The sequence below is a fragment of the Lissotriton helveticus genome, chromosome 5_1 (assembly GCF_964261635.1).
Source record: "Lissotriton helveticus chromosome 5_1, aLisHel1.1, whole genome shotgun sequence".
In the NCBI taxonomy this organism is placed as follows: Eukaryota; Metazoa; Chordata; class Amphibia; order Caudata; family Salamandridae; genus Lissotriton; species Lissotriton helveticus.
Window position 1 is genome coordinate 1,185,704,868 of NC_136065.1, and position 24,943 is coordinate 1,185,729,810.

The window sequence follows — 24,943 nt, forward strand, 5'->3', positions numbered from 1 at the left end:
ATATTGTGGAAAATACACGTATGCTTATGTTTGGGATTTGCAGAGCGCAGGGCTGCCGAAGCCTTTCCAGAGCTAGAGAGTTCTGTTTGTACAACTAGCATATAGGTACTTATCGGGGGAAAAAACAAGTCTTTACATTTTTCCTGAAGGAGGTTTTATTCGGTAGGGCTCTAATTTCAAGTAGGAGGGCATTCCACAGCTTTGGTACCAGATAGGCAAATGATCTGGCCCTTTTGACTCTGGTTGTCGTAAGGAGCTGTTGCTGCAAATCCGATGCAAATAATTACCACCTCCATGTAGGCCTTCCTACTAGGCATTTGTATGTGGAATCTTAAGGTCCTACCTTTAAAAGGCAATGCTTGTCCAAGCTTCCCTAACTGAACTGCCTTTGTTTCTACATGTGCGAGGCCTCACCTTAGGGAGGCTGAGATACATCGCTGGATTGTGCATCCAAGTTCTTGAAAGACCTCTTTAATGCTTCAAAAAATGTTGCATACCGTTCAGTTTCTGTCAGCATTTCCTACAATCCTGTTACCTGAATTGCCTCCTGGACAAGCACTGAGTATATAGGTCCCCACCAGTTGGTACTTCTACCTTGCACACCTATTGCTCCCCCTCTATGCTTCTTTCTGAGGGGGTACCAAACATTAAGAGAATGAGGAAACTTAATACATTTTCTTCCACGTCTTCCACTAAATTTGAGAAACCTGATTGTTTTATTTGGGGTAAAGGAATGTACCCTGCAATCTGAAGAGTCTAGAGTGCTAAGACTGGCAATTCCCTCCTAATTATCAGAGTTATTTGAGGCTTGCAAGCTGAAAGTGACCTGAGAAATCTGGCTAAGTCTCATTCCTCTACAGTGGTCAACAAGAAAAACAACACTTCGCACAAGCATTCAGCAGATGACATCTTCTGTGTAGCCATTCACCATTAAGAACAATAATTTGTGATTGCAGCAGCATTTTTCTATGACAAGAAACCATCACCTCATTCACTGCACCTATCAATAAGCTATTTATTTTGATTGACGAAAGTGGAGCCTGAACCCATCTTTGTACCTTCATGAGCGAATTTATATTGGTAGGTTGGAAGAAGAGGTGGAGATCCCTGGCTGAGTTCCAAGTTGTTGTACGTGAAGACCCCAAGTTGCCATTCCAGGCATCCCGAAACAAAGAGAAATACAGTCCATTCTGCTGAGCTAGCACTGCTTTATGGAACATGTACTTAACTTTCTGATGTATGAACCTTGAAATGTAATTGCTGATCCTTGTTGAAATCATAAGCCAAGCTGTTTGCGCATTGAGCTGATCTCCTCTAAGCCAACATTTTGCTCTCTCAAATACTCAGCCGATTTGTTTTAAAAAATGGGTCTCGCTCATTGTGGGACATTTGCAGCCTCCCCAACCACATTAACTACGAGAATCAATGTAACAGTGCCAAGGTAAGTGGAAACAGAAGACGTCCCTAAAGAACCTCTACCACCCTTTCTTCTCTACCAAGCATAATATGCAGATTTGATTTCCCCCTAGACATGTTACACCCCACTCCCATTATGAAGATGCATTGCCCTATATGTGTTAGCATGGAATTCCAGCCGTATGACATAACCATCTCAGTGGTGACTTAAAGCTTTAGTCTTCCATAACTGTACCTCCTGCATCCTTTTCTGTTTTTATCCAGTTTCACTAGACTTTTTGGGCCAAATGTAGAAACTATGGGTGTTCATTGATCATCAAAATTGTGGCACTGAAGAAATGAACCAGGGATGTGAAGTCAAAGAAGTTCAAGGCTGGTCTTTGACCATTTTAGATCTCAACCAGTTAAATATCTTCCTTTCCAAGAATTTCAAGATGATGACTTAGGCTTCATCCTTTGTAATGTGATACAAAAGGAACTCCTAATGTTTTTTTTAGTTCTTCCCCTCATGGTTTCACCAAAGTAATAGAGGGTTTACTACCTCTTACCCCCCTTACATCAAGCCGCCCTGAATTGTTGCTGTGGGTCAGGAGGGCATTCGCTGTCCCAGGAAGCATTGTACAGGCTTGAGAGGAGGGTCTCTTGCCTGCACACCAGCATCACTGTGCATAAAGCACTCCTACATCTCCAATGGCACAGGATGCCCTGAATTGTTGCTGTGGGCCAGGAAGACAGGAGGGGGCTCGCTATTACAGGGAGCATTGTACACCCATGAGAGCAGGGGCTCTTGCCTGCACTGCCGCGCTGAAACCACTCCTACATCTCCAGCCCAGCAGGATGCGCCTGGGCAAAGCCCGAGCAAAGGGCTGACCTGTCTTGCGCCCGTCATCACCAGGAAGAGCCAGGGTAGGGTCACCCCTTTGGTTCTGGGGTTGGGCGCTACCTACCTACTTTGGCAAGACCACTTACCAATATCCAGGTACTCTTTTAAGCTTGGCTCCCGCCTGTACCTCCTTTTTGAACTCCCGCTGGGGTGGGGTTCTATCCCCCAGCTACCCTGGTCTTAGAGGAAGGCTGTAGGGTGTTATGGGGTGCCTGGACCCCCGCGGCCTTATTTGAACTTTATCTCTCCTCCTGCCTCTAACCCCCTTTCGGAGTTCCACAGGGGTGGGGCTTCTTCCCCCAGGTTCCCTGGACTTAGAGATAGGGCTGCGGGTGTGTCTGGGGTGCCCAGACCCCCACGGTCTCACTTGCACTTAATCTCCACTCCTGCCAGTTCCCTCTTTGCAGACTTCCGCTGGGGTGGGCCTTCATCCCCCAGCTTCCCTGGACTTAGAGGAATGGCTGCGGGGTGTGTGTGGGGAGCGTGGACCCAGCAGTTTGACTTGCACTTTATCTCCACTCCTGCCCATACCCCCCTTCCAGATCTCTGCTGGGGTGGACTTCGTCCACCAGCCTCCCTGGTCTTAGAGAAAAGACTGAAGGGTATGTGTGGGGTGCCTGGGCCCTCATGTCCTGACTTGCACCTTATCTCTGCTCCTGCCCGCACCTCCTTTTTGTACTTCCGCTGGGGTGGTCCTCTAGCTAGTGTGAAGCTTAAGGGGAGGCCGTAAGCATATAAAGGTGGCTGGACTTTTGTACCTGGGTCGCCCCTCCTGATATTCTCTTTCAATTTCTTAACATTTTAAATCACATTTGTCCTAGTACACATTTGCTGCTTTTTAAACAGTACTTTTGTGTTATTAATTAGGATATTGTGATAAGATCTTAACCTTAGGGCGCATACAAAGGTCTTTTTTTAATGCTAGACCTGTAAATTATTGTGAAGGTATTTCTTTCTATTCTTTTCTTTTTCCTAACCTCTGCTCATATTAGTATTTTCACTATACTATCAAGTTTGGGTGAGCGCAAACCACAGAAGGGTCTCTTTTTTAACAAATCTGATAAAAGTACCTCATCTGTGTCTACCATCATGGGTGCTACTTATCCTCTCCTTAATCCCTCACCTGAATCTGGACCTGCCCTCCCTACTGCAGCTCCTGCAGTTGACCTGGGCTTTGAATTTCCAGCCACCCATATGGTTGTAGCAATAGATTTGCAGTGCTCCAAAGTTTAGAGGAAGACCATCTCTCAAAGGTAGAGCCTCAAGTGGCTTGATAATCAGCCTTGTTGACATAGTTAAAGGCTGGGCATTTCACTCCCTGACATCTTTGAGTTTAACCTTAGCCCTTGCAAAGGGAGTTCCATTAATATTCTGAAAATGTATAGTTGCACGGTCTCCAAAAACAAATAGACCTCGCCCCTCGCTGGTGTGTAAAATTGTATTTATTTCTATTTTGGCACAGAGTTTGTGATTTTAGTTGGTGATTTCTCTCTCTCTAAATCCTTAAAGGCTCTGATTTACCTCCCACCTGGGCTGGGGCTCTATCAACCCCATCTTCAAAAAAGGCGACAGGAGTGATCCGATAAATTACAGACCCATAAACCTTTTAGATAACCTAAAACAAAATGTTTGTTTCCAGCTCCTAGCTAAACTCTAGGACTGTATAGATGAAGCTAATATCCTGTCCCATTTTCAGGTTGGTTTTTCGTCATAAGATCAGTACTATAGGCTAAGTTCTACATTTATTTCTTATTATTTGGAAATATGTTTCACTTATGAAAGATAATCTTCACTTTGCCATCGTTGATCTTCGTGCTGCTTTCAATCTGTTTACGAGACATATCCTTTGGGATGTTCTCAGTGACACGGGTGTTCCCTCTCCTATACTAGATAGCCTTATCAGACTTCATCAATCAAACTACACGTGGGTTGGATGGGGTCTAGGTGGCTAACTGACAGAGCCCATTCCTAAACATAGAGCAGTTTGCCAGGGGTGCGTATTAGCGCCCACCTTATTCTTCCTTATTATTAACAGGTGTTGTTGAACACCTTAACACCTGGAAAGTAGACACCCCGAAGTTCAGCGGAATTAGGATGCCTGTGCTCCTATTCGCCGATGACACTCTTCTTCTTTCCAGGACCCCGTTTGGTTTACAAAACCTCCTATCTAAATTCGAGGAATTCTGTCTTTACACGGGGTTTGAAATTAACTTGCAAAAGACCAAACTAATGGCCTTAAGACCCCATAGAAAACTGAAGTACAAATTAACTTTAGGCACTTCTGCTTTACAGACGGTTCATACCTTTGTCTACCTTGGATTAGGATCACCATTTCTCTTTGCTGGTCCCCCCAGATTCTTAAAAGCAGTTGGATTATTCCTCATACATTTGCTGGTATTTTATAAATGTATAAATCTTCCCAATTGCAGGCAATCTCCCCCGTCTTGGAGGTTTATAGGGCCAAACACACAATCAGCACCCTCTATGGTGCTGAGTTATGGGGAACTGCCAACTGTAACTCTTTAAAGGTCAGGGAGCTGAAGAGTATTAAAACATTGCTCAAAATGCCCCAGTCTGCACTGCTTATACCAATAATCACTGACACTGCCTATGCAGGCATTGAATGCCTTGCTGCCCTTAAACCTCTTCTATTTTGGGTTGAACTCTGGTCCCATTGTAAGCTGGACTTGTATAGAAGGGATCTTCTGAAGTCAGGAACCTCGACACTGGCAATAAAATCAAGTGGTGTTCGCACCTAACCAAAGGGCTTGCAAAACTGAGCCTCCAGTCAATTAACACCTACCCTGAGTCTATTAATTCAAATACCAAAGTACTTTTAGTTAAAGCCTAGTGAGATTTCCTAGTGGCCCATTAACATTATTCCAATAACTTGGGATCTCTTTCCACCCACTGTTGTAATTTGGCAGCGATTGGGTTAGCATTAGCAGAAGCCATCCTGTATTTAGAGGTTATCTTATCCGTTTTGTGGAATCCATTTTGTATTTCTGGCAGCCATCTTGTTTGCCATGTGCTGCCACGTGCGTGCCATGTGCTCTGTCCTACCTTGCTGTTGTCTGCTCTTGGAATCAGCCTAGTGACAGGTTATATTTAGTTTCTTCTGCTTCGCACATGCTCAGTTGAGCTTGCAGCTGTCCATGCAGCTGATGTTAGTCTGTAACTGTCAGGATGTGTTCACCAGAATTAGCAACTGTTAGCTCCTCCCACTTGTTGACTGTGCATTTTCTGTATGACCTTATATGTACCGAAAACCTTCTTCTTGTCCTTGTACCGCCTTCTTTTGAGCCCCTGTGTGGGTATAAAAGGACCAAGCTCCTTCCATTCAGTGTGCTACTTCATACATTACCGAAGGGCGCTGTGTGAATGTAGTTCCACCTCATGAGGTTTAATAAATCTTGTATTTTCTATTCCACTGTCTGTGCCAACTTCTATCCTATTGGTCTGAGGACTCTGTGCAGAGAAGGGCGAACCCCTAGCACTGGTAGGCCTTGCTGAGGCCCATTACTACACCACATTCTGCCCTACAAACCATTTCCTAAATTCGAGGCCTTCCTAGATGAGATTTCCCCTGTGCGAAAAGCCTTTACATTAATTTCGCGTGAGCATTCTGCCTCTAAAAGTCTTCACCAACAAATGGCCCCCAAAGTCTCCCTTTTTGGCTGAGTGCAATGTGTGTGGATACAAATCTGAGGACATTGACCATTTTTTTGTTTTTCTGTCCCCACCTGGTGGTTCTGGGGCAGGGATACAGTACATCGCCCAAGACCTGCTTGCTCTCTGTCCAGTAATGGCTGACTTGTGTAGGCACAGCATTGAAGGAGGGAGTAAGTGCTGGGACTGCCGGCATTGCTCGTTTAGACCTAGGGCTGGGAGGGAGGCGAAGGTGGTGAGCTTAGTTGTGAACTGCTGCCTATTGAACTGCAGATCACTTAGGAAGCATAGATTGGAGGTCTTTGACCAGCTTTTAGAGGGGCAGGTAGATGTGATGTTCCTCTCTGAGACCTGGCTGGATGAGGATTCTGCACCTGATATCATAGAGGCACTACCCAGTGGCTACGCGATCACCGGGATAGATAGGGGTTCTGGCAGAGGGGCTGGGGTGGCGATCATATCTAAACACACCATCCAATGCGCCGTAGAGCCGGTCATGATTGCTGATAGTGAGGCTGCTTTTTTACAATTAGGGTGGCTACAAACTACATCTTGAAAGGGTTCCTGATCTACAGACCACCCGGACTCCCTACTCGCTATTCCCCTAGCCTGATAGAATGTCTCACGCAACCAGCACTGCGATATGAAAAACTCTTAGTGCTTGGTGATTTTAATTTACATTTGGAAGATGCAAAAACTGTGGGGGCCAGGGAGCTGTGACAAGAACTGGCTGGCCTACAATTGGCGTTGTAATCTGATTCCCCCACACACCAACTGGGCCATCTACTTGACCCCATTTTTGCTAACTGGGAGGCCATAGCTGTGAACCCACCTCTTCCTGTTCCATGGTCAAACCATTTCTTGGTCCCTTTTGGGCTAATGTTGCCGGGGGTAAAGGTGCAGAAGAATTTCAAGAGGGCAACAGCATGCCGTAAGTGGGCTGGTTTCTCTCAGCAGAAGTTTAACAGTGTTCTCTCTGGGTGGGCTGCCGGGGGGGCATAGATGTTGAAAGCTCATGCGAAAACTTGGACAGCCGCACTACGGAGGCATTGGATAGCACCGCTCCCTGGACACATCAAATGCCGGGGAGAGTACGAAAATCTGCTCCCTGGTATAAAACCGCCTTGAGAACTGCTAAAGCAGACTGTAAACGTCTAGAAAGGCGGTGGAGGAAATACTTTTCGGACCAGGTTAGGAGAGAGTATAAAGTCTCTCTGAAGAGCTATCATGGGCTCATTAGAAGGGCAAAGGCATCATATTACCAGGAAATAATTGGGGCAGAGGAGAATTCAGCAAGGGAGTTGTTTAGGGTCTACAAAGAAATAACATCACTAGCAACAACGGCAGTGCCAGCAACTGGACACTTGTATCTACAAACCCATTGGTTCACTTTGACAACCCTCATAGAAGCCAGAAGTTTTTTGTTACGATGCGGTATATTTGTTTGTCCGCCCCTCTTCTAGCGACATGGCATAGTCATTGGGTAGTCAAATGTAAGGTATGCCTGCCTCACCCGAGGCACCTCTGGAAAATGTAGAAGTGTCCAGAGATCAAAAAAATAGATGGGTACAATGGCCAACCAGTGAGGGTATAGTTAAAAAACAGTATAAGCACCAGAAACAAATTTAATAAAGAAGGTGAATACTGTAAACTAAAAACCAATGGATATATTCGATAATCGTGTGACCAGATTATCATATACGTTGTTTTTTAAAGTCGACATGTTTCAGCTCCTAAAAGGCCCAGAAGGGTCGGTGGAGCTTTCGTCAGGACGTACACACAGAATTGTACTTACATTACTTGTGCAGTATTCAAATGCTTAATAGGCAATCATGGGAATATTATCCTGTATTTAGGAAACAAAAACAACAACATCATGCTGTTCAAATGTAATTCTCAGTGTAATTTCACATGGAGTTTCGAGGCATACTGGACTGATCCACACGCAGTCTCCATCACACTGTATCCAATGACAAAGTGTAATTCTAAGGGTGCACAGTGATTAGTGCAGATAAACTAACAAAATGGTGAAACACGGGTGCAGGGAAAGAAAACGGCTTTAGTCTCTATCGAGGACAATGAAGCGTCAGTTTTATGTCAAGGAAATCTTAGTTAAAAGAATTATGTGAAGCCTGCAAAAATAATAATAAGCCAGAATTGCAGAGCCAGCACTAGCACGGCGCACAACACATCTCGGTAAGTGCGAGGTCCCCGTGGACATTACCCGTCCAGGCGGCATATCTCGCTACTTTTAAGCTGTGTTTATTATTTACAGCGGTGACCACAAAACGGCGGCTCTAAGCACCCTGAGGGAGTGATTTTCGCCTCGCATTCAGGTACTTAACTAAAACGCTCGATACTTATATCAAAGTGCTCGCATCACAGTAGGGTGTATGCCTGCGAGTGTTGTTGAACAGACATTGATAACTATGTTTGGCTGCACGTATTACTTACGTTGTGTTAGTCTATCTGCCTGGGAATTTAAGTATAAAAAAAAGAAGCGCAATTATCCTCGATAGAGACTAAAGCCGTTTTCTTTCCCTGCACCCGTGTTTCACCATTTTGTTAGTTTATCTGCACTAATCACTGTGCACCCTTAGAATTACACTTTGTCATTGGATACAGTGTGATGGAGACTGCGTGTGGATCAGTCCAGTATGCCTCGAAACTCCATGTGAAATTACACTGAGAATTACATTTGAACAGCATGATGTTGTTGTTTTTGTTCCCTAAATACAGGATAATATTCCCATGATTGCCTATTAAGCATTTGAATACTGCACAAGTAGTGTAAGTACAATTCTGTGTGTACGTCCTGACGAAAGCTCCACCGACCCTTCTGGGCCATTTAGGAGCTGAAACATGTCGACTTTTAAAAACAACGTATATGATAATCTGGTCACACGATTATCGAATATATCCATTGGTTTTTAGTTTACAGTATTCACCTTCTTTATTAAATTTGTTTCTGGTGCTTATACTGTTTTTTAACTATACCCTCACTGGTTGGCCATTGTACCCATCTATTTTTTTGATCTCTGGACACTTCTACATTTTCCAGAGGTGCCTCGGGTGAGGCAGGCATACCTTACATTTGACTACCCAATGACTATGCCATGTCGCTAGAAGAGGGGCGGACAAACAAATATACCGCATCGTAACAAAAAACTTCTGGCTTCTATGAGGGTTGTCAAAGTGAACCAATGGGTTTGTAGATACAAGTGTCCTTTTCTACTTGATTACTTAAATATTGTCCTTGGGGAACTGAACGGGACAACTATTCCTCATCCCCTTTTTGATGAACGCAGTGCCAGCAACTGGCTCAGAGTAATCATGCAATCGTGTGGCGGATTTCTTTGCAGATAAGGTGGAGAAAATTGACTCCACCTTCCCAGACTCTGCTCGAGTCAGCCATGAGATCCCTGGGGAAGCAGGAAACGTTCTAGAGATGGAATGTATTGACAGATTTATCATCCCCCTCCAGAGCTGTTAACAAAAATCTGTATGAGTGTAAAGTCGGGCTCACCAAGAGACCCTGCTTCCCCTAAAGTGCAGGGAATATTGTAACTCTTGAGCCATGCATTAGACACCTATTGGAATTATCTTTCATGACCGGGACAGTGCCAGCTATATGGAAGGACGCAGTAGTCCTTCTGCTACCCAAGAAACCGCACATTAGCCCAGATCAACTTGATAATCTGCGCACAATCTCCCCTTACTTCGCAAACGTTGCGGAGAAGGTGGTAAATACGCAACTTACTGGGAATATTGGAAAATACAATCTTCTGCATCCCATGCAGTCTGGGTTTCGGGCACTCCACTTGACCGAATCAGCCCTCTTACTCGCCACTGACACCATCAGGAAATATGTGGAGAGGGGCAGACGGCGGCCCTAATCCTGTTGGATTTAAGTGCCGCCTTTGACACTGTTGCCCACCATACTTTGCTGCAGTGACTGAGGGAAGGAGGGGTGACAGGGAGTGCACTGAGCTGGATGAAATCCTTTTTGTCCAAGTGCAGTTTTCAGGTGAGGCAGGGCTCTCACTACTCCAAGGTCATCAAGTTGAAACAGGGAGTGCCACAGGGATCAAGCCTGAGCCCAACCCTGTTAAATCTCTATGTAACACCTTTAGCGGAGATAGCAGATGGTTTGGGATCAGGGTTGTGTCCTATGCCGATGATGTTGCAAATTCAAGAGGTGTCTTTTGTTGAGACCCTTCTTTTTCCCCAGGAGCGAAGAGAATGTCGTTTCCCTTCCTAGAAATATCAATGCCCCTTGCTTGATATGACACACAAAAGGGAGCCAATATAACCAGAAAAAGGAGGGACCAAGAAGAACCATCCACAAGTCCCAACCAGCAGCCAACTGGGAGAAGGGTGAGGTCCACCAGGAATAAGGAAGAGCTAGGGATAGAGAAGAACAAATGATTTAGGACAATATGATATATAACAAATACACAAGAACTCTCCCTCTAAGTATTGTGCACTCTTCCACTTACTTAAGCGTGAGACTGGTAGGAAACGATGGTCTTCTTTTACTCGTGGAGCTTCTAATTGTCATAAACACATAGAAAGATTTAACAGGAAGGAGCTCAAAGAGGAGCTAGTAGAGTATCCACGATGTACAAAATAAATGTCTCTAATTAACATAAATCACAGCGCTCCTGCGTGTCAGCACTGAAAGCAAAATAAAGATAAAAAAGGTAGGTCCCTAATATATAACGTACTAAAAGTCCATAGCGCGGTTGCGCAATCCTGAAGATCCTGGTCTTGGCCCGACCAGGATTGAGAAAAGAAAACAAACGGGTAGCTCGGCACCGGGAGCTGTAGTATAAGGTAGGCGGGGCGTCCCCCGCTAGAGTCAGCTGTTACACAAAAGCAATGTTAAACACGCACTTGCGTTTATAAAAAATAATGGCCAAACTATGTCCCAAACAAAAAGAATATGTGTGCGAGGGAGGACTGCAACGGCTCACAAGAGCTGATCAAGGGAATCAGCACTGTGGCAGGTATAAAAGGGGGGCCGCTTCCGAGTCACAAACTTCAACGGAGGCTGCAGTGGGAAGAGGCAGAGTCAGCAAGGAGTGGGGTAGGAAAGACCGCTATCGGAAAATAGCGCGTCTCGAAGTGTAGACTCAGTTTAGCATGACCAAGCGCTAAATGCAGGACACAGCTTCAGGGATCCAGTGACGAGGTACAATACCACTCAAACAACGGAAATCCAAGGCGGGAATCCAAAAATCAGGGGACCTAGGCAGAATTCAAACACAGAAAGCCAAGCACCTGTGGTCGGCCTCAGCTAGCTTAAATCTCCACCATCACCTGACCAACCCTAGAGCAACATGGGAGAGTGCACAACACTTTCCTGTCTCAAAGCCTTCTGGGATATGTAGTACGGTAACAACGCAAGACGTCTGACTCCTAACAGATGACACGCAACTGGTGGTCTCCCTGACACAGGCACAGGATACGGCTGCCTCCAATGTCTTCCGGAAAAATCTGAAAATGTATCTCTTACCCTGGGGATAGTCTTGCCGGGTTTGGTTAGGGTGTAGTGTAACCATGCGCTCTATGAATGTGTTTATTATTATTATGCCGGCCCTAGACACCAAATGGATTGTCCTCTGTGTCTTACCTTGGGCCTTGACAGATTTCTGACTGCCCACTGGATCTATATCTCTGAATCCTCTAGGAATTTAGCGTTTACGATCAGTAGATACCTGTTTGTGGCTTGGTCTACATGCTCTAGACTTTCACCAATTCATACTTAAAAATTCCTTTGGGAAGCCGGATTGTATCCTGATGTCCCTTTTTAATGCGCTTTATTACATTGTTAATCTATTTTGTCTAGTTAATGCACTTTTTGTGAGAACGTTGCCCTAGTTAGTTAGCAGAAGCTCTGATCCCTACCTTCTTCATGTTTATTAAAGGCCAATTCTTTCCTTGGTACTTTCAATAATTATTAGTTCTCAAATATCTTGTACAGCAAGCCCTGAGTCTATAGATCCTAACTGATTTACGATGTTTCAATATTATGCACTTTATGTGATTGCTTACTTTTCCTGCTTATTTAAAGCACGTTATATGGGCATCTTGTGCTTTTATTTTACTGTTCTATATGGTGATTTTATGGTCTGCTTTTTTATTTGATGGAAAGAATGTGTATTAAGCTTTTAATCTGCACTTTTATGGCCTTCTGGCCGAAATAATTCTTTACTACAATAGATAATTCAAAAATTCCCATACCATTGTGCCTGACAGAGCTCCTCTGACCAACACTCCCTGAACCAAGTACTGCTTCTGTTTCTATGTGGTAATTTCCATCCTCACCTATCATAATGGTCTGGTTTGTCAGTGCTTGTCCTCTAGGTCCTGGCCATTGGTGATACTTGGGTGCAGTAAAATGCCAAACCTTTCACTTTGTTAAAGATTGCAGGAATCGCTATAGCATGAGCTGAAAGCCATTTTAGTCTTGGCAGCCATTTTAGTTATGATTCATAAAGGGGGTGGTGATGGACAGAACATCTGAATTAAGCAGAACACTCCTACCCAGTGAAGAGATCAGGGCTTGATCCATCACCGTTTTTTAGCTCACTGAACCAACCCAGTTCAGAACCTGGCTACATGCAAATTAGTCTGTTCCTGGCCCAATGCATCATGGGAACAGGGCAGACCAAACTACCAAGCCAATTCTTTACTGGCAAGGAAACAAGCTTCCGGGGACCGGTTTCTGGCATTACAGCCGTCTTCAACCCGGCTTGCTTGAATCCTGATGGTGCAGTGAGCTAGGGACTCATGTCTGAGCATACCCTTCCACTCCTATAGTGGCCAAAACGATTCATAAAGGGGGTGGTGATGGACAGAGCATCTGAATTAAGCAGAACACTCCTACCCAGTCAAGAGATCAGGGCTTGATCCATCACCGTTTTTTAGCTCACTGAACCAACCCAGTTCAGAACCTGGCTACATTTTAGTTAGCCATGTGCTTTCTCCCTCTTCCAGAGCCCTGCACATGCTCAGAAAGGCCTAGCTGAAAGAATGCACCTGCTCCTAGTATAGAACTGTCAGGCTATTCTTACTGATGTGTTCAGTTTAGTCTCCCCTCCCACTTTGTTGAGCAAGCAAATTTTGTATATCCATATTAGTCAATAACCATGCTTGTTTGTGCCAGGACCTCCCCTTGGTTTTATGCTGACGATGTAACCTATGCATATATAAGGCCCCTGTTCTCTGTACTCCTTAGAATGCCTCCTACAGTGGCCTGAGGGTACTGTGTGACACAATCTCCCTCATGTGAGGGTAATAAATGCATTGTTTTTATATTGCAGTTTTCTGTGCCAATTTCTTCTTTGTTGGTTTAAAGGACCAGGTGTATCGGTGAACCCCTGAGAAGGTTTCTATTTCTTCAACTTCATGGAATCTAATAGCCTCCATTATCCAAATGTTACATGTGACCTTTCTGATGATAGGAAGGACACAGATGCATCCCAATCCTCTCTGGGATCAGGAGGCAGTTACAAAGCCTTCCATGTTCTCTGTCCCACAGATGTTTATTTATGTTATTAAAGTCAGTTCTAGGTGGGTCATCCTTTCACTTCACCTGAACCTAAAATGTAGGCCACCAGAGATGATGCTGAAGATGGTTGAAATTAAGTTATGTATCTTTATTAGGCATATGAACTCTTATCCCCAGCACTATTCCTCCTCTGCATCAATGGTACTGTCTTGTGTGGTCAAAGAGTGTTGATCCACACAGATCACAGTAAATCTGGATTTTCAAGCTCTGCTAATCGGCAGTTTACCTGAGGGACTGGACAAAGTAATACTGGTTAATGCTGTCCACTGTGGTGTCATCCATTATGAATTTAGACATTCTATCAAGGGTAACTTACACTGGGGAGGAAAACCTTTGTTATCTTCCTCATATGGAGCCATTAGTGGAACCCAAAACTAGATCTTTTTGCATCCATGCACATCTGTTGTATACTATCGTCACCCCATATGTAATAAATTAATGATGATGCATTTCCTTTGAAATGATTGAGAATGACCATCTATTCTTTATTTTTAATTCCCAATTTAATTGTCAGGGGAGACAGTCACCCATTTTCTAAGTTTGCAAGTGAACCCTTTGCTTCCAGACTTGATCCATCTATAAATAGTTTTATGTTAACCATCCTGAGACTGGATAATTTTACTGAGTAAAGGTCCAAGGCTGATGACTTGGGACACAGCGTGCTCTACAGTCTGCAAGGACAAAATAAAATCAAGTCCAATACAAGATGGTTGGCTTTGTAACTGAGTAATAGCAAAGGATGCCAGCCCACTTTTTGTTGCTTTAGATGATTAACCCTGGGTTTTCTCCCATAGAACTAGGTCAGAATTAAGGTAATGGCCTGGAGCTCCTATGTGGCAGCCATTGGAGGTTGAGTTTCTTTCTTCCAGTTCAAATGCTTCATCTATTGTGGTGTTTTCAATTTTGACTTATCTGCCTTTAGCGGCCTCGGTGATATTGAATGGGAAATGTAGAAAGTTGTGTTTCTTGTTGCAAATATCTCTGTTTGCAAAGGCGACCAGCTTCGGGCATTATCTTCTTTAACTCATTAGTTGAGCCTAAGAACAGGTTCTTCAAAATCATTTGCTGTTACTATCCAAGGCCCTGTGGACATTTCTGTCTCGCAGGAGAATATACTGTTTTCACCATACCCATCCTTTATGCTGAGAGAATTCTTTATGCTCTGGATCGTATAGGTTGCCTTAAAATTCATATGAATAAGATCAAAGTCATTGTGCCACTATCAGGTTGCCACCTATGGTGCCAGCTATCTGGGAAGCAATCCACCCAAAATGTGTTTTTTATTGGGTGGTCTATTGTAATTCAGATTGCTGCAAGCTTCCTCTCCAACATTCTCCCTTGCTGTCCTGGTTAGGTCAGCATGTGTCACCTTTGAGCAAACCTTTCCATTGATCTCAGTTGCAAGGCAACTTCCCAGACTACTGCAGATGCATTCAGAAAGTATTACTCTGTAGACAAAAGCATGATAACTAGTGCTCACTTTAGCAAAGCTCTATTGTAGCTCTTACAATGATTGCTTACATTTTTAAAAGATCTTGCTTTCCAATCCTACCATGAGTCTTGATTTACTAGGAATAGAATTTACCTATAAGCATAAAGACCACATACTAATGATGCTAGTCCTTGTAATATTTAGTCAGCCCTTCCTCCACATGAATACACCATGCACACCATATCTATCTTCAGTTGTATCATTACATCTAAAAAGTGGAAGCTAGAGCAAGGTGACAGAGTTCACAGGCATGTTAGATGGTGAAGCATTTGGTGTACATGTATTTGGCTTTTAAAATGTTAGTTCTTGTTTTGCAATCTATGTTCCTTTTTATTTCCTCCTTGACTTAGAAAATGATGTGAGTCTAAAGGAATTGTGGACCAAGGGCTTGAAATGGGTCCTGCTTGGACATTAAAGATTTGCTTTTGTTCAGGTATTGAAGATGAGTTAAAAGGAGCAGTAATGACAACAAAATGTCTTGAAGCAGAGAAGTTAAAAATTAATCAAAAGCCACTGTTGGATCCAGAGTGTTTAAGGTAAGAATTAAATTCTGCTACCTATCAATGAGTTCAGTTGCAGTAAAAGCCATCTAATTAAATGTCTCTTTAGGTATCTATTAAAGCAGTAATGGAACAGAGCAAACATATTTTTTTAACCTTGTGTGTTTGCTCTACATGCAGAAGATGAGAAAAGCAGTTATTTTATATGAAATTTTTCTGAACCAAGTTGAAAGCCATACAGTCAGATGATGTTGCAATATTCACTACTGGGATGGATATTAGTGATATGTTCACATTAATTATTGACGCCATGCCCGGTAATTAGCTTTTCCACTGTCACATATGAAAACTGTTTATCTGATAGAGACTTCTACCTGCAGATTCCTTACCTTAGAATATCCTCGAGGCATCAGACTGGATCCAGAGACATTTGGTGAGCAGTTCCTGCGCGCCGGTAGATGGCATCATTCAACTCTGCGTGGTGTTGTTGGTGTCGTTCATGCTGAAAGTGACATACGTAGTGCCTAAGTAGGCACTACCCCAGAGCGCTGACATTAACTTTTTTCTTTCCGCGCCAATTAGCGCACATCCAGAAAAGGGCCACTTACTTTTTGACTGACCTTTTTTATCTAATATCGAAGATTGTTTTAGACTTTTTCTCCTGGTGTGCAGGATGCTCACCAGAAAGGCAGGTTTTGAACCATGCAGTGCCTGCATGGCTTGTCTTCGGTTTCTTGAGTGAGATCACAACGCCAAGACATGCAAGGACTGCTGCACCATGCACCATAAGGGGCTGAGGGAGTGCTACCTCAAGCTCCTCACTGCCAGCCGCTGATCGACTCTGCGACTCTCCAGGTCTTGGTCATGAGAAAGGCCCCAATATCGTTTGCGATGCTATACTCTGCGATCATCATCACACTCCAAGTTGTCGGAGAAGTAAGGTAAGTCCCATGAGAAGAAAAAGAAGTTGAAGAGGTCTTTGACTTCACAACACATGTCTTTGGATGAGTCATGGGGGCTTGCGCACTTGAGGTATAGCTCTTTGGTGGAGCCTGCACCGGGGCTGCCCCATGCCTCCCGGTGAATTTCTGGGAGCCAGAGTGACCCATGCTTAACTTAAATTTTATGAGGCCATGTACCTAATCTTAAGGTGTCCCGACCCCTGGAGTGCCCTCGGGCCTCGAGGGTACCGGAAGGGGCCCCTACTGGTCTTCTGCTGGCAGGTTCGCCCTATGCGCCATTCAGGCCCTAAGGATCCATTGACTGATCCCAAGCAGCACTGGACGTTGACCTTCCCCAGTACCCGCTTCCGTGCCTGCCACCCCGGCGCTACTGATGCCCAGCAGTTGTACAACCCCATCATCATTTCTGACTCCGATGCAGATCCGGACGTACATTGTCGCCTGTGGTTCTAGAGCCGCCGGGGGGCAGACTCCCCATATCAGAGCCAGTGCTCTATTCATATGACAGGTCTGGATTGAGTGATGATTGGGCGTTGTGTGAGAGGCTGGCCTGGTACATGATGTCCACTAATGTAAGTGGGCCCTTGCACCAGTCCAGACAACCCTTATGGTGATTTAAGAGGTCTTAGATAACCTTAGAAAGCTCTCTAAATAGTTTCTGTGGAGAGCAGCCTTCAGGGTTAGTCCAGAAGAAGTGTAAAGCACCGTGTTTTACCAGAATGCAATCTTATAGTATAGATTAAGTGAAAAAGAAACACACTAAGTATTTTTTAAAATATGTATTTATTATATAATACACTCTAGTACGTTCCAATAACTCCCACATTGAGAGAAACACAATGCACACAATACTTCAGCAAAGAAACACAGTAAATAGCATGAAATACACAGTGGCCCCGGGGGGGACCAAACCATATATTAAGAAAGTGGTATAAGTACCACGACTCGAGTCAAGACAGTGTTGAGAGGATGTAGAATTGCTGGGGACCCACAGACCCACCCAAGGTAAGTAGATAGGGACCCCACGGAGAGTGTGTGCAGTGTGGGAACACGACCGCGTGCTCCGGTCAAGTCTATGTGCAAGTCACTGTAGGATTTTTAAACATTAAGGATCCTTCCCACTGGACCCTGAAGAGACCCTGTGGAAGACAGAAGGTTGGAGAGCCACCCCACCTGTGATACCCTAGTACCCACGTTACCTACACCACGGAAACCGTTTGCATACATGTCGAACCCAATGAAGGTCTTCAGGAAAGTGCTTCTGCTGGAAGAGGAGAAAGTGTCAGTGGGAATCCAAATGTGGATTCTTGATAAGGAGTACCTGAAAGCAAAGGGGACAGAGACTATGTCACTCAAGAGGGACCAGGAGACTTGGAGGACGAATGCCCTCCGATGTCAGGTGCTTCAGGCAGAATGACAATGACCTTGACTGTGCAGCTGGGAGGTCGAGGCGACGTTGAGGAAGACCAGGATCTATGCACGAGCTGTCCCACGAAGGATGTCGAGTACTGAGGCCTCGGTGTCCGGCCAGAGCACCAACAAGCCTTGGCAAAGGCAAGCCATGCGGGAATAAAAGAAGGAGCAATGTCGGGGCCAGCATGGTCCAGTGGGCTCACCAAAGGCAGGGGTGTCAGGTCAGGCCACAGCAATCAGGGGAGCCCAAAATAAACAAGTGTGACCCTCAAATGGACCCACAGGCTAGAGGCACTGGAGTTGCGGGAGGACCCTAAGCAGCTCACCAAAAGATGCAGGCAACGAGGTGGTGAGGCTGAGGATTCTGATTACAGGAGTTGCTCGAGGTTGGGGCTACTTGGAGCCCGAAGATCTTCTTGGAAAGAAACCAATATGCCTTTGCAACTGCAAGTTGGAGGCAGTGCACAGATGTTCGGTTATTGTAAACCCCACAAGGTATACTGGCCTCCAATTTGGTGAGAGGGTAGAGCAGGCTTCGGAGCTGTGCAAAACTACCACCTGTGTTGCAGAGCCCACGGAGACTGAAGGAGATCAGGATCTGCAGACCGGTCGACTTTGTTGGGGTGCCTGCAGGGGAGTGGCTCCTTCACTCCAAAGGAGAAGACTTCAGGTGTTCTTGATGCTGCACAGGCCTTGGAAGGTTCCTGTATGATGCACAGGCACAGACGATGCAGCAGGCTGGAAGGGAGACAAAGTCAGGCCCAAACGAAGTCCCGAGTGCCCTGACGGTAGAAGTGCAGTGGTGTCTGAACGAATCTAGGGACCTACACCCAGGTAAGCCCTTAAGTACCCTAGGGAAAGGGTTGGGAAGATTCCGGGGACCCTCCCAGGGGAGGCTCTGGACAGGGGGAGGTTACTTCCATATCCTGTGTCCCGTTTTGCGCTAGAGTAGGAGACAACAGCCCCAAGAACTGGTTTGAACAGGAATGTGCATGGGGACACCAAGTGTGCCCCTCATGCAGACTTTCTGATGCTGGCAAGCACACCCACCCGGTCCCAATACACTAAATCCTGTTTGGGAGGTGGTCACACCTCCCTGTGACAGGATGCCTATTGTCCCATCTTCCTCTGCTCGAGCTTGACTCAGCAGCAGGAGGGCAGAAATCTGTCTCTGGTTGGCCCCAATATTGTGCTGTTCGGGTCTGTAAGACTGGTACTGGGAACACTGAGAGCCTAACAGAGGGCTCTTTCCGTGCTTGGAATCATACCTCCCACACCGTTTTCGGTGTGGGGGTATGATTCCAACATCTTTGGATGTTAGGATTTGTTACAGCCGTTTTTGAAATGGTCATCACCCCTCTATATAGTATATGGCTGCTTCACTGAAAACCCGGGAGAATGGACTCTGCAGGCTGCTGGGTGGCCTGCTCATGCAGTGGCACCCTCGCAGTTAGAACCAAGCACCCTGCCTTCAGGATTGCAAAGGCCTGCTATAGGATGACTTAAAGGTTTAAAGTGCAGTGACCCTTCAATATAGTAAACCATTATCCATAGTAAGTGATGCATGCACCAACTTACACAGACTGCAATGACAGGCCTGTAGTTCCAAAGTGCATGGTCTCCCATGGGTGGCGTAACGTTTGCTTCAGCCCATGGGGGACCTCTTGGGTGCCTATGCCCCGGGTACCTTAGTACCATATACTAGGGACTGATAAGGGTACCCAGTATCCAAACTGGAGTGTACCTAAATACTCAATACAACAATTTAGGGAGAACGCAGATAGACTGAGTTTCCTGATTAGCAGGATGCCAGTCAGACTAGTCATAATACAGCTTAGCACCAGACAAAAAGTGGTGGTAACCATAGAAGTAGATGCTACTTTCCTACACACACACCCCCTCCCCACAACTTAAGAAGATGAGACTAACCTTGCCCAGTTGAGTCTTCATTTATCTGGAATGTCCATCTGCATTGGCATGGTTACTCTCAGGTCTATGTTCCACTGTATAGTCCATCCCCTGTAGGGAAATGGACCACCTCAAATGTTTGGGGTTCTCACCCTTCATATGTTTAAGCCATAAATGGGGCTTATGGTCTGTCTGAACATTGAAGTGAGTGCCAAACAGGTATGGCCTCAATTTCTTCAGGGCCCAGACCACTGCATAGGTCTAAGTTAGCCTAACAGCACACTTAAGCTGCTTTTGTTTTGCACATGTTACAAAGTAACATGCTTGTTTTTGTACCACGCTATTATTTTAGAAATAGGCTGCCCATGTTTTATTATTCAGCTCTTCTGCTGGGATTCAGTCTGAACATTTAGTACAAGGTCAAAAACATTGGGCCCTGTTTTTCTCAGTGGTCGGACACTAACGCCTAGACATAATAGAAGAGATCCAGCTGCTGTTTTCGAGCATGGCATTTCCTGTAATAGAAGCAAAGACCTGCCATTTTGATAATGGAGAGGAGAATTTCTAGCAGAGAAAAAGCCCTGGGACAAGTGCGCCAGCTCTGCACAATCTGAGATCCAGACCAGCTAACGGCAAATGCCAGGGATGAGGTCCGGTACCATCCCAGAGATCATTGGTATATTATTGTGAGGCTAGGTTTAGCCAAATATATCAATAACCATGATAGGACTTTTCGTTGTTTGTTAGTGATGCTAACATTACTAAGTTTTGTATGTTTTCTAGTTGCTTCATATTAGAGCACAATAGTATCAATAAATATTGTAAACAGTTCTCTTGTCTCCTTTCTGTTTATCAAGGACATGCAAGACTGAGAGAACGAAACAGTTTTACCACGGTTCCCTGAGAAGACTAAAGTGTCGTGTGCTGGGGTGCCAACTGACCTGACTCTGGAAAGGTTAGGCGGGTAGGTAAGACACTATGAGCTTGTCTGGACTGGTGCTCATAGGTACTGATTTGGTATGGTGACACAGTCCCTACATAGTGGTGTTCTGTGATTCTAGGCATAGTTCTGTTCCCAAACAGAATCCCTGCAGCATTGTGCCACCAATGTTTCATCTGGTACTTATTCACAGGTTTGGGATTAATCCTTCGCAGTGTATAAGAAGCACCAAATTCTGTGGTTTTTCAAGCTTGAAAGTTTAAAAGGATATCTCCTTTTTGTGTGCTTCTTATAATTCCATTTTGGATCGACCGAATAATTGACCAGATTGAAGCTGTAGACCGGTCTGGAATGGTTGCCATAATAGGTGACTGCAACACACGGGGGACAGTCTTTGCGGCAGTCTATACCACCAGTAATAGCAATCCGTCCATGTCAGTTTTGCCAGACAAAATACAGAACAAACACGGGTAGCTGCTGCCCTGGATGTGTGGATGAAACTAATGGGAAATTTTTCTGTTGTGTCCTCAAGAATTCTATTTAACTTTAAAGGTGAAGCAGCATCACTGGCTATACGCAAGAGGCGCACAGCAGTTCCACTGGTCGACCGTAAACATGAGCTACGTATAATTATTGCCGATGTTTACACAACCTTAGGACGCAATCATTTGGGAACCAGACTGACTAAACCAACTCTTGGCAAACCTAGTACAGACAAGCAAGCCAAGCAAACTTGTGAGTTTGTTAAAAAAAAACACAGGATAAATCTACACAACAACCAGAAGGTAAACCTTGTGGAGGTTCTCCACCCCCAGAGCCCACTGGGAAACTCAAAAATGTTTATGATTGCACTAAAATCTAGGGTCCAGACAAGTATCAGAGCTCTGATACACATTCTCCTTGTTCATTACAGGACTCATCTGAAAAGCAATATGAGAGAGGAGAGCAATCTAAGCGCAGCCAAGAAGAGTATGTGACACCCAAAAGGACTCACAATGCTCGTCTGGCATGAAGATAAAGAAGGAGGGCAAAACTCCATTTAAACCCATATTTCTGGGGAAAAAAGTTGCTGCCACAACTGCGAAATATGCCACAGAGTCTGAGAACCCTCCTCCTTGACAGGAGTTGGGCGGTGACTCTCCTCGACAGCGGGGCAGAAGTCACCATATTGCACCAGAATCTCCAGGAGCGAAAGCAACTGATATATTTGTTACCGTTGAAACTCCAGATAAGTGCGTAGATCCTCTAAATAGGTTATTTGACTTGGGTATGCAAACTCAGGGTGACATACAGCACACCAAGTAAGAACTTTTCTGGGAGAATTTAACTTTGTCTTCTGAGTGGAGATCGATTGGCCCCCACACCATTTATTCAAACATCCTCACAATGTGAGGATGCAATATTGCTGTAATTTTTTGCCCTTGTCCCTGATTAGGTCAAACAAGCTTATGCATCAGAATACTCTCTTAACCAAGCCCCGGCTTTATTCAGCAATCATGTTGGATGGGATAAGCACTTTTCTTATTATGTCATACCCATAAGGTCCAGCCCGCATGTGCAACCACAATACCCTATCAAACGCGATGCTAGAGCACCTATTAGAGAAGTACTCTCCCAATTGGAGTACCAGGTTGTAATGGAGCCCTGTGTCTCTCAAATGAATAATCCTCTTTTTCCTGTTTTGAAACCAGATCATTAATATCGTATCATTGTAGAATACAGACATTTAAACAGTCGTACACGCACTTTTGCTATACACAATACTCACAGTCCGGCAGTAACTAAAAATATAGTCCGAAAAAAATACAAAACAACCTTAGATATATCCAGTGGTTTTTTTCAGCCAAAAATCTAGCTCTTGACAGCAGAGATTGGACAGCCTTTTCTTCACTCTGATTTCAGCTTTGCTTCACCCGTTTAGCAATGGGCTATAAGAACAATCCAGAACTGTTTGCAGCCCACATAGTGTTGATTCTACTTGATATTGACCCAGATGATTTATCCTATGTAGATGATATCTACCTTACACACTATAAGTTACACTCACATTTAGCAAGAGTGGATCGCATCATTTTAGGATTCCCTGCTTTTGGCTATAAGTTCAACTTTGAGAAATTGCATATCAAATTTCTAAGTGTCCTTTTCTTAGGATATGAACTGGCACATGAGGGTAAGAGGCTTGACCTTCACTTTTTGAAGAAATGTGCACAATTGCAACCTCCAAATAAATTTAAAAAATATAATCCTTGTTAGGATTTCTTAATTTTGGCACAACACAAATTCCTGATTATGCCCAAATGCATTATATCACTACAGGAATTATTTCACCATGCTTTCTACAGTTCACAGTGGGCATCAGGACACTGAGATCTTTACAATCTGACTTACTTGCAACATGTCCTCTACATACTCGTATGAATACGATTAACCTAGTCATTTGGGTCTTTCCGGATGCACTAGTGTTTACCTATATCACTGTTAACAAAGGTGAAACAGTGCCAACAGCTAATAAATTGCATATATATTCCAGTTTGGAAATACGTTTTGCTTCCACTGAAAAAAATACTGACTGGTGCAGATGGCTATTTTTAAAGAGTATCCGCTTGCATGAGGGAAACGCATCATCATTGTTACTCCTGTGCCAGCTGTAGAGGTTGTCACAAAGCCCTCCATCCTAGATTGATTCAATGGGCAATATTCTTAACAGATGTAGATGTAGACTTCGTCTTTAATCCGTCTCTACAGACACAAGAATTTCTACAGTATGAGCATGTCTACCACATGTCCACTTTTGTCTTACCTCTTGAATATATAAATATATTATTTACACTGATGGTTTAGCCCAACCTACTATAGTTCTAAATAGCAATATTCTGTGACATAAGCCACCATTGTTGGTGTTATGTTGGACGGGAACTTCCAACCACAAAAAACTTGCACCCAGTCCTTAGGGGACTGCACTGTGCAATTGGCTGAACTAAAAGCTTTGCTTCTTGCACTAGGACATACAGATCCTGATTTCCCCACACTTATTCTGTATGATTTGTATTACAGTGTACAGTCTTTTAATGATAATTTACAATAATGGCGTCAGAATGGATTTGAGGACTCTAAACGCAACACAATCAAGCATAAAACACTTTGGGTTAAAGTGGCAGACCTCAAAGATAAGCTGCCACAGGCTCGTTTTATACATACACTAAGTCATCAGCATGTGAGAGTACTCGTAAGGAACTCTCTGGCTGATGAAGCAGCCAAATCTGCAATTGTGACTGCTACTCTTGCTGCAAGTACTTGTTCTAAAATGAGAATAGCTTCTGATCTCTTGGCTGCCCTTAATGCTAATAGGGACAGCACCATTTTACCTAGGTGTTGGACTTGGGCCTTTTTGGCAGGTTCACCCCTAGACTTTTTGCCTTTAGCCTCTGGCATGGTGGTAGTGATTTTAGGCCTCTGGTGTGCACAGATTTATTGTGTCTAGTGGAGAAGTGCCACTTTTAGAAGTTGGCATTTCTGTGTGCTGTGAGATGTGAATTGCCTGTCTGGCTTGTGAGTGGCAGGGGCTGGCTGGTGTGGTTGGCTCCAGGAGCCAGGATGAATCTGCCCGGTGGTGAATAGGGAGATCTGCATGTAGATGGGAGGGAGGAGTTGCAGCTGGGACCTGAATAGGGCTGTGCCTTCCATCTACAATGCTGGCTCCACCCCCTGTGGTGTGCCTGATGTCCCTGGCCTGTCTTGTGAATAGAGAGGGGAGCTGAGCAAAACAAAGTGCTCCAGAACCAGTTGTATCTGGTTCTCCCCTTGCCTGCACCTTTGAGAACAAAGGATTTAGCTGTATAAAAGGAGGGGCTGTGACCCCATGAGGAAGTTCTTGTTCTTGGACTGGAATCTGCCAGGGGCGTGCTGCTGCTGGGGCCTACCTCCCTGGGCCCTGCCCTGCCCCTGGACACCTGGAGAACATTTCTGCTGGGACCCCTTTCTGCTCCAGTTACTCCTTATTCCTGGAACCCTTTCACCCTTTTCCCTAGGACCTTTTGCAGCATGGGAGCGCTGTATTTTACTTTAAAGTTGCCAGCCTGGTAAGCACTTTACTTTCCCCTAGGGAGCGTTTTTCCTTCTCCTTGTAGCGCCGGACTGTGCACCGTTGCTGCATGATGTCTGCTTATTTTGATTTTGATTAAGCA

The 24,943-nt window shown here is 44.7% G+C and overlaps 1 protein-coding gene across 4 annotated transcripts in view; it reads left to right on the forward strand.

Annotated features, from left to right (window-relative positions):
* The window catches only part of CCDC172 (coiled-coil domain containing 172), a 977,718-nt gene that overhangs the window by 622,516 nt on the left and 330,259 nt on the right, over positions 1-24,943 (forward strand). For 2 of the 4 annotated variants that reach the window (XM_078641185.1, XM_078641186.1), the window contains exon 6: positions 15,470-15,572. The exons of the other annotated variants lie outside the window; for them this stretch is intronic. In XM_078641185.1, the coding sequence (XP_078497311.1) occupies positions 15,470-15,572 (103 nt within the window). The remainder of the gene's footprint in view (positions 1-15,469; positions 15,573-24,943) is intronic. 4 annotated transcript variants of the gene reach the window in all.